The sequence below is a fragment of the Xiphophorus hellerii genome, chromosome 24 (assembly GCF_003331165.1).
Source record: "Xiphophorus hellerii strain 12219 chromosome 24, Xiphophorus_hellerii-4.1, whole genome shotgun sequence".
NCBI classification, from domain to species: Eukaryota; Metazoa; Chordata; class Actinopteri; order Cyprinodontiformes; family Poeciliidae; genus Xiphophorus; species Xiphophorus hellerii.
In genome coordinates, this window is record NC_045695.1 from 569,787 (window position 1) to 578,501 (window position 8,715).

An 8,715-nucleotide genomic window follows, 5' to 3' on the forward strand; every position below is an offset into this window, starting at 1 on the left:
TGTTAGTTTCATTTTCTGCAAACAGAAACTGCTTTGAGCTCTGGTGTCAATGCAGAGGCTGCAGCCAATCAGCTTCTTCTAGAGATTGGGCAGAGGGAGTGATTTGAGGCTTTGATTCCAGGAAGAAGAGGGCTATTAACATAAATACAGTTTAACATTTAACCGGCTTCACTACACTTTTCAGTTCAAAACAACTAAGTCACCAAAGCTAGGATCAGATAATAAAATAAAAGAATGATTGCTGCTAAAGGAACCAAATGTTTGGTTGCTCAAGAAAATTTGTTGCCTGTTTTGTAACTGCAATATATGCGCAGTAGGACACAGAGCGTCAATGGCTGCTTCGTATTCATATATGGTTAGTTTGGTGTTGCTCATAATGCATATTTTTATAAACCTGGAAACTTTCACACGACTCAGCAGACGGAGATTCTGCAGCCAAACATGTTTGACAAAGGTCTATTTCTGCTTTTAGTTTTTAAAGAATCATTTATTTTAAGGTTCAACATCTGACTGGCCCTTCTATGTTTTCTGACACGTCTCCAACCTTGCTCACAGTTTCAAAGCTCAATCATCATCAGCCTAACAGTGGGAAAACTTTAACCTTCTCTTCATCACTATCACCACAACAACAGCGCCATCTTCTGTCGATTATTGTAGATGTCAGTTGATGCTGCATTCAGGTGAAATCTGTGTAATCAAGTAGTTTTATTGAAGCAATTTAAAGAGACAGAAAACCACACATTTATTTTCCAATCTAAATCCGTAAACTCTAGAGGAAAAACAGCATCAGTTTTGAGTTGTTTTCACAAGTAAGAATAGATAAGGAAGCTCAGTTCACTTTAATTGCAACTGATTTAAACAACAAAATCAACAACCAAATACAATAATACAATTATTAAAGAAAAACTGTTAAAGGCCAGAGAAGTTTAGATTTTCATTGGGAGAAAAATTTGTGTCATATAAGAATGAAAGGAAACATCAGATATATCCTTTATCGCTCCAGTAACACAGACAAGGAGAAATACATATCAATAAGAAAAATAAAGATAAACAGAACAGTAGAGCAGAAACATTAGAGCAATGAACCCTGGGCAACAATCAGAGAGAAAATCTATTTGGGTTTACAGAACTCTGCAGAGTCTCCAGTCTTCTCAAGCCAAGCTCTGGCATGCAGTGGCTGAGTGAACGTCGTCTGGACTCTGTGGAGTCAGAGCATGGTTTCAGAGGCGCTGTAGAAGGACAGAAGACCTGCTCTGTGATCCAGGTAAACTCCTACTCTGGAGGAACCTTGACCTGAGGTCCAGATGTTGTTGTGACCAAATTTAAAACTGTTTTGGGAACAACTTAATGCCCAAGATTTGTGGTTATGCCCAAATTTAGATTCATTCCCCCTTCCTGCTCTGCTGATATTCTTGTACGCGACTGCTACATAAACTTGTTCTCCTCCCCACAAGTGAAAACACATAGGTGCTCTTGTTTGCAGTCAGTCAACATTCTCATAAAGCTGCTCAACTAATAGTGATTTTTTTTTTTTTACCTGCAAGGTGGAACGCAAATGTTTTGTGACGTTTTATGCTGAATTTGCATTAGAAAACTGACTATGTGTAATTTTATTGTGTCACAATAAACACAATCCCACAATCAGAGATGCCATGCAGGAAGGAAAATAATTCAATCAGACCCCATTTGAAGGTTTCAGAAGGCAGTATTTTTCTTAATATCTTCCCGATTCATTTACTATTTTAGTACTTGATTTTTAAAAAATATTTTATTAAAACCTAACTTATTTGTTACACTATTGCCTCAGCTACAACTGGATATCCCATATTAGAAGTGGGAGATGATAAAGCTTCTCCAGGATTGCTCCTGAACTACGACGTGTTTAATTCTGTCATATTTTGTTGTTTTTCATTTAGCTGAAGGTACTTTAACTTGTTATTCTTGTACACCCGTATGACACCTCTTCAAACAACCATTTCTTGTTTAATTCTTTATCTCAGAACACAGTCATAGCACTTCCTAATTTTTACGTCCGTTTTAGCTGCGTGACAGTTTTATCTTTGATAAACAGCAAGTGATCAGCACATCATTTAGTGACCAGTCATGATCTGCATGTTGCAATATAAATGCTGTATAAAATGCGTAGAATGTGGCACGCTGCATCATCTGAGGGAACTTCTCCCTGCAGACCTGCAGCAGCTGAAGCCTTTGAGAACCCACTCCTGCTTTAGCAAAGCTGATCATCCAACAACCTGAATAACAATTCCTTACGTGGACGAGAACAAAGGTAGTAAAATGATTTCTTATTTCTCCGTCTTGATAGACTATTGCTGTGTCACTGCTTACATTGATTGATAAAGAAAGAATTGTTGTTATCTGACTACTTTTTTCTGTTTTTTTGTGAAATGTTATTTCCAACATCAATTTTATCTGTGCAGTTTATCTCATGATTGTCTAATACGTGTTTAGATTGACTCATTAACAACAGACCATGTTTGGTAAGAGTATTTTCTAACAGGTCATTATTAGAGCCCTTAAATCTAGACTAAAAACACACCTTTTAGAGTTGTATTTAAAACATAATCAATTACAAATTTAATGATGACACTTGACTTAATATAATGTTTTGATTGTTGATTCTATGTTGCATGACTCTGTTTCTGTGTTTGTTATGATGTAAAGCACTTTGAAATGTGCTATACAAATAAAATTTGATTTGATTTGATTTTGATTTGACCAGTTAAATGATCTATGAATAATGCAATGTTTTTTGTTTTTTTTCTGTAGAAGTATTACATAACAAAAATTACCACCAGCCTCTTCTAAGTAAGCATACTGAATATGCAATAAAAACTAGTGACAAAGAGGAAAATAGCTACCTTTCTAACACTGTTGACCAAATTCTGTTAAGGTGCTTAAAAGCATTCAGTCATCAGACAGACTCAAATCGTATAAATATGAATTTTTTTTTTTTGAATTTCTTCATCAGGAAATGATGATGAGGAACATGTTTCTTCATTTGCCATTTGTTCTGCTCTGCATGGCTGCTGTGTTTAAGGAGATCAACGGAATACCAACCTATCAAGACTTCAAAAATAGACACATGATCGGAAACACGGGTTTACCTGGCAACACTTACAATGAAAAATGTACAATGGGGATTGAAAACCGTGGCATATTCATAACAAATAACAACCAACAAGAATGTAAGCCAATCAATACATTCATAATTGGTGATGAACAATCAATCAAAGACATTTGTAAATCAAAAGATAACATCTCAATATGCAGTAGCAGGAAGTTTGACATCATTGTATGTAGGAAAAATGATGATGGTGTAAGGCTGGTTAGTGAAGGCTGTAAATATAAAGGTACTCTTCAGAAAAGGCAGGTTGTTGTTGCGTGCAAAGATGGTTTACCAGTGCACTTTGAAAGATTCTGCTAACTGATTAAATACACTGGAAATCTTGCGATCCAGGATATTACTTTAAATATGACAATTATGAGCCATTTTATTGTCTGTCAAATTCATATAAAATGTGCATAAAAATGCTTTTCTTGTGGACATCTATTGTATCACCTGCTATAATTTGCTTTTACAGAATCACCTGCATGCAATTAACATTTCATTCAACTTTTCAAGTTGGACATTCAGTTTGCTCTACAGCATCCATAAAAATAAACTTGCTATGCCCTTTCTTGTGCCTGTTGAATTTCTTTACTGAAAATGTGATTTTTTTTTTTTTAATAGCCTCTATAAATTAAGGCTTGAGAGATCAAAAGGAGGTAACCACTAAGGACCCAGTTCTGTTTATTTCTATTGAACAAAATGTGAGACGTCAAATTAAGTAAATCCTGCCCTCCAGGTTTATGATAGGGAAGATGATTAGTCCTGTGATAGCTTGTAATGCAGTCAGCATGATCAGAACAGGCACTTTTTAGCACATTAAATGTAAACGAGACACTTTTGTGAAACCAGAGCCTCTCAGCAGCTGCAGCCAGCAGGAGACTGAAGAGCCAAAACCAAGATTCAACCGCTTGTCAATTTAAAATCCTCAGAGATTACTGAATAATGAATGAATTCAACTCAATTTAGTTAGAAAACTTTCTGTTGAAAGGACCATCTGGTGTTATAGATACAGTAGTTATGCCATATGCAGATGGTTTCTCCAAGATGAATGATGCGGTTTGCAGTCAGTTCTTAGAGACACGAAACTAAAGAGCAACTCTGGATTATTTACTGATTTAGTAAAGCATTTATTATGATCATATATAATGCAAGACTGTATTTTTTCTTTCAAGCTGTTAGTCAGTATAGAAATCTAAAAATAATCTAACTTCTTCAAACAGCAGGTCTGTAAGTGTAAGCATATTTTAAAGTCATTTTCGTATTTGCAAGCATATTTTGTTTAAAAAGAAAAACTCCTTTTAATTTGTAGATGTTGAATTTATGTATGAACTTTTCTGTATGTACTGTACTCTCTGAAGACACATACAGAAAATGCAGGCTAACAGTTTTCAGTCTGGCGCCCTTATATGTTGCATTGCATAAAGTGCAAACCCTGTTTGTAGTGAGTTTTGCCACTTTGTGATTGGTTGTTTTAACTGTGAAGTTGTCAATATAGCGATCTAAATCTTAAAGGTATGCGTGATATATAAAAGAAAAAGGGACACAGTGCAATACTAATTGTCAACACGGCAACTAGATCAGGAAAAAGGTTTAATAAAAACAAATAGGTAGAGAGGGAGATAGAAGTTATCGATGATAGTCTGACTTTGACAACTTTAGCATGTAGATGTGCTGTGGAATTAGGTTTCAAAAGGAAAAGGAAAAGTGACCCTTCTCTAAAAATAGGGTACTCTAAAACTCTAAAATAAGGCAGGCGTTTAAATATCTAACCTGCCACTGCTGTGTTCACACAATTTATTAATATTAATAATCGCAAAATAAGCATCAAACCTAAAAACATGATACTGTTCAGACTGAATGTTCCGTTCTTTGTGTGGAAAATGGTTAAATATTTTTTTGGAGTTGAATCCTGACGGAATAGCGGCGTTGTCGTCAGTCAATTGCCATGGCAACGAATCTGCGTAGCCTTCACAGAGAGCGAGAAAAAAAAAGAAGAATATGAGTTGTTTTTAGTTATTCTTCAGTTCCTTCATGCATTGTTTACCCTTTGCTGTGTCGCACTACATTAATACACCTCCAGGTTTTGTCTTGTTCTACTGCGGCGGCGCGGTTATGAATCGCAAGTAAGAGCAAATCTTTTCGTCCGCCAGCACTGTGCGCATGCGCGAAACATCCGGACGTAAACAATAACACGAGTCGCGTGTCTATAGTTACGCTCTTGCTCGTTCCCTGTTTTTACTCTCCTGAACGGATCGTGGCGGTAACGCGCCAAATTGTTGCTTGCCAGGGTGAAAATAAACTTTTGGGAGCAAGCTACGATGACTCATGATGGAGAGCACACGATTTGTTTTCTTCCTGTTCGCAGGATTATTACATACAGGTGAGCTTATGCATCGCTGCTGTACAGGTTCATCCTGTATGTTTTATTTGCGATTCATTCACTCTGTTCGGATCGGATCCGTTCTTCCGGTGCTTTGCAGAAAAGCGCATGAATGCCGAGACTTGCTGGAAGGCGCATTGATCATGCACATTCATTAAAAAAAAAAAAAAAAAAAGACATCCGATTGAAATATGACCGATGAGGCTACATTTTAAATATATCATAAGTAACACATTTCTAATCCATGCTATGTCTTATTAAGTCCAGACTTAAATCTGGCTCAGAAATTGTTGGAAGACTTACAGATGATCTCCAATCCAGCCTGACTGAACTTCATCTCTGTTGCTAAGAAGATACACATCCTAAAAAAATATTGGCAGTTGCAATTGTAGTGAAAAGCTTTTGGGGTTTTTTATCTGGTTTTAACATAAGAAAAGTTTGACAGGTGTGAATCATTCACTTCTGTTAAACAATGACTAATGCAAAACAAAACAAAACAAAAAACTTAAATTATAGAGAACGATGGGGAAAATGCGGCTTGATCGGTCAGTTTCACCAGCAAGTGGGGGCCAATAATATGATGAATGAATTTCAGGGGCAGCCATTGAAATCTTCTTTGCTTTCCAGTGTTTCCTGCACTTATTATACATGTGGTTGAAACCCAGCACACCAGGATAGCACAAGTAGGAGAAGATGCTCAACTCAGCTGTTGGTTTCTGGGTAGTAACGGTGTCCAGGAGGTCATATGGGAGAAGCTCTCGGGGAGTACGATGCGCGGTGTTGGCTCCTACAACCTTCTTTCCGGTGCAAAAGTGTTTCCACCCTTTAGAGATAAAGTTCAGTTTGCATACAGTGGACTGAAGAACAGCTCCATAATCGTCAAGAATGTTACAGAGCAGGATGTAGGATGTTATCTCTGCCTCTTCACTTCCTACCCTTTCGGAAATCTGACAGCTGAAACCTGTCTGAGGTTCAATGGTGAGAACCTGAAAGTATCACAGGTTAGCTTCTATAACTAGATGTTAATGGTGATGTCTGTTCTCCACACAGAGCTACATGGACCCTTCATTGATGTCAGAAGATCATTAATTCCTCCAGGGTCACTAGTGACCTGTTCAGCCACAGGTCAGCCGGCTCCCACTGTGACACTGACTGTGTATATGGTCTACTACTCCCACTACAACCCCAGCTCAAAGACCAACGCCAACGGTACCATCACCGTCACCACCACAGCTCTGCTTTCAGCTGTCAACAGCACACTGGTTAGATGTTCAGTGGAAGTGGGCTTTACTGATCCCAGAGAGCTGCTGGTCACCGTTCCTGGAGTCAAAACGACATCTGGTAATAGTCAGGAGCTTCCTAATACTCTCATTTGGTTATTGGTTAGTGACTGATGACGCCTTCGTGATTGTAAATATCTAAATCTAATTTTTTTTTTCAGGTGAACAATCTCAAGTCCCCAGTAAGTTTGTGCTCAGATTCCAGCATGTTGATTTTTGTCTTTGTTCTGCTGTTGAAACACGTTTCATCTTCCTGAAGAATGGACGATGACTTTTGTATTGCTGATGTTGCTGTTGTGTATGTGTTTTTGTCGGCTCAGAAGAAAATATAAGAACAGGTACTTCACTTCAGTCAATGATTTTGTTGTTGTTTTGCCAAGTTAATGCCCTGGAAACATTTTGTTCTTGACTGTTTCATTGGATTCCTTTAAGACACAGAAAGGATCTGGAAACTGTCTTGACGCAGACGATGAGATGTAAGGATTTCATTCATTCACTCCTCAGTTACTCAGATATAGTTGTTTCTATTACATTCCATGCTAATATGATCTACTCTGTGTGTCTCCTGCACTTTAAAAGAACATCAGTGTGGAAGTAACATATTGTTTTACAGGTTCTAGGTGTGGAGAACTCTTCGTTACCAAAGAAACATCTCAGACCGCGAACATCTGAAAAACAGAGACAAACCAGCGAGTCCCAACCATAACCATGACAACAGGAACCCAAAATTTGAACTTTCTTCCTGCTAAATAACTGCAGATGTAAGTTTTGTGGCCCAGATCAATTGAATTAGAGGCGTTTGAAGATCTTACGCAGTATTTTCTCTTGTAAAGCAATAAATTCTATTTTAACTGATGGTGAAACTGACCCTGAAGCTATCAGTGTGTTTCACTGTCCTGTTCCTCAGTCGGTAAAGTACTTGTGACCACTCTGTCTCTCTGTAACGGTACGATATGAGACGGATCGTCTGTGAAAACATCAAGCTCCTCTGTTTCTCCTAGTGCTATCTGGAAACATCGCTGTTAATCACAATCTTATGTAGAAGAATCAAATAAAAAAACTGGAATCCCCAAGGTAGTATAATTAGTCCTCAGTTATTTATTATAATGATTAATGATATTTTTAGTAATATAGATAAATCTTTTGGTGTTTCATTATTTGCAGATGATGGTATTATTTGGAAGGGGGGGGGGGGGGGGGGGGAAATCTAGAGTTTGTAATTAGGAAATTGCAAGAGGCATTACATAATGTAGAAACTTGGGATTTAGATTCTCAACGTCCAAATCTAAATTTGTTGACTTTACAAATAGGAAATTGAATCTTAATGTGAATCTCAAATTGTATGGGGGTGTTATAGAAAGGACAGATCAAAGTAAATATTTGGGTATATGGTTTGATTAAAAAAAAAACTTACATGGAAGATTCATATAGATAAAACTGTAGAAAAAAGTAAAAAGGTTTTAAATATAATGAGATGTTTGAGAGGCAAATTAATGCTAATACAGTTAAAAACTAAAATCATTAAATATTCAAGTATATTGTATTGGTGCAGAATAAAAATTGTAAAACCTGTTAAAAATGTTAAGCGCAATTCATGTGTTTTACTTTTAACGTTCAAATACAAAAGGTCTGAGAAAAAGCGACAGTGTTTGAGTTAAAGCACAAACTTTAAAAAAAACAACAACTATAATATGGTTTAGATAATCAAAAGCCATCTGTGAATAGATTTTGTCATTTGGCAAAATTCATAATGTTAAACTGAGCTTGTTCAAATAATCCTTGTTCAGTTTAAAGCGACATTATGGCCATTTGTCATGTACTGAGTTACTCAGTGACACCTGAAGTATTTTATATGAATTATTGCATATGAAGTATTGTATATGGAGTATGTTCAGAAGAAGAATAAACTTTCCTGTTAAGCTGAA

At 36.8% G+C, this 8,715-nt stretch overlaps 1 protein-coding gene and 1 long non-coding RNA gene across 8 annotated transcripts; both read left to right on the top strand.

Annotated features, from left to right (window-relative positions):
• Positions 1-2,135: 2,135 nt before the first annotated feature.
• Positions 2,136-3,698, top strand: LOC116715753 (uncharacterized). The gene is made up of 2 exons (XR_004338247.1): positions 2,136-2,287; positions 2,990-3,698. It is a non-coding gene; the product is annotated as an uncharacterized LOC116715753 (long non-coding RNA).
• Positions 3,699-5,310: 1,612 nt separating this feature from the next.
• LOC116715609 (OX-2 membrane glycoprotein-like) lies at positions 5,311-8,715 on the top strand. 7 transcript variants are annotated; one of them, XM_032556095.1, is made up of 7 exons: positions 5,311-5,510; positions 6,138-6,488; positions 6,561-6,851; positions 6,952-6,972; positions 7,050-7,128; positions 7,223-7,266; positions 7,404-8,715. In XM_032556095.1, the coding sequence occupies exons 1-7, from the start codon at positions 5,456-5,458 to the stop codon at positions 7,460-7,462; spliced, it is 900 nt and encodes a 299-aa protein (XP_032411986.1). In that variant the 5' UTR covers positions 5,311-5,455; the 3' UTR covers positions 7,463-8,715. The 7 variants fall into 7 exon arrangements, 5 of the variants coding, with proteins under 5 accessions (XP_032411986.1, XP_032411984.1, XP_032411988.1 ...); XM_032556093.1 differs by having other exon boundaries at positions 7,411-8,715; XR_004338209.1 differs by having other exon boundaries at positions 7,050-7,266; positions 7,404-7,482.

Bases quoted from the DNA above. Each gene is read 5' to 3' on its own strand.
- LOC116715609 (XM_032556093.1), top strand. From the start codon at position 5,456: ATGATGGAGAGCACACGATTTGTTTTCTTCCTGTTCGCAGGATTATTA. The intron at 5,511-6,137 runs GTGAGCTTATGC...TTTGCTTTCCAG, and splicing joins CGCAGGATTATTACATACAG to TGTTTCCTGCACTTATTATA. The intron at 6,489-6,560 runs GTGAGAACCTGA...TTCTCCACACAG, and splicing joins AACCTGTCTGAGGTTCAATG to AGCTACATGGACCCTTCATT.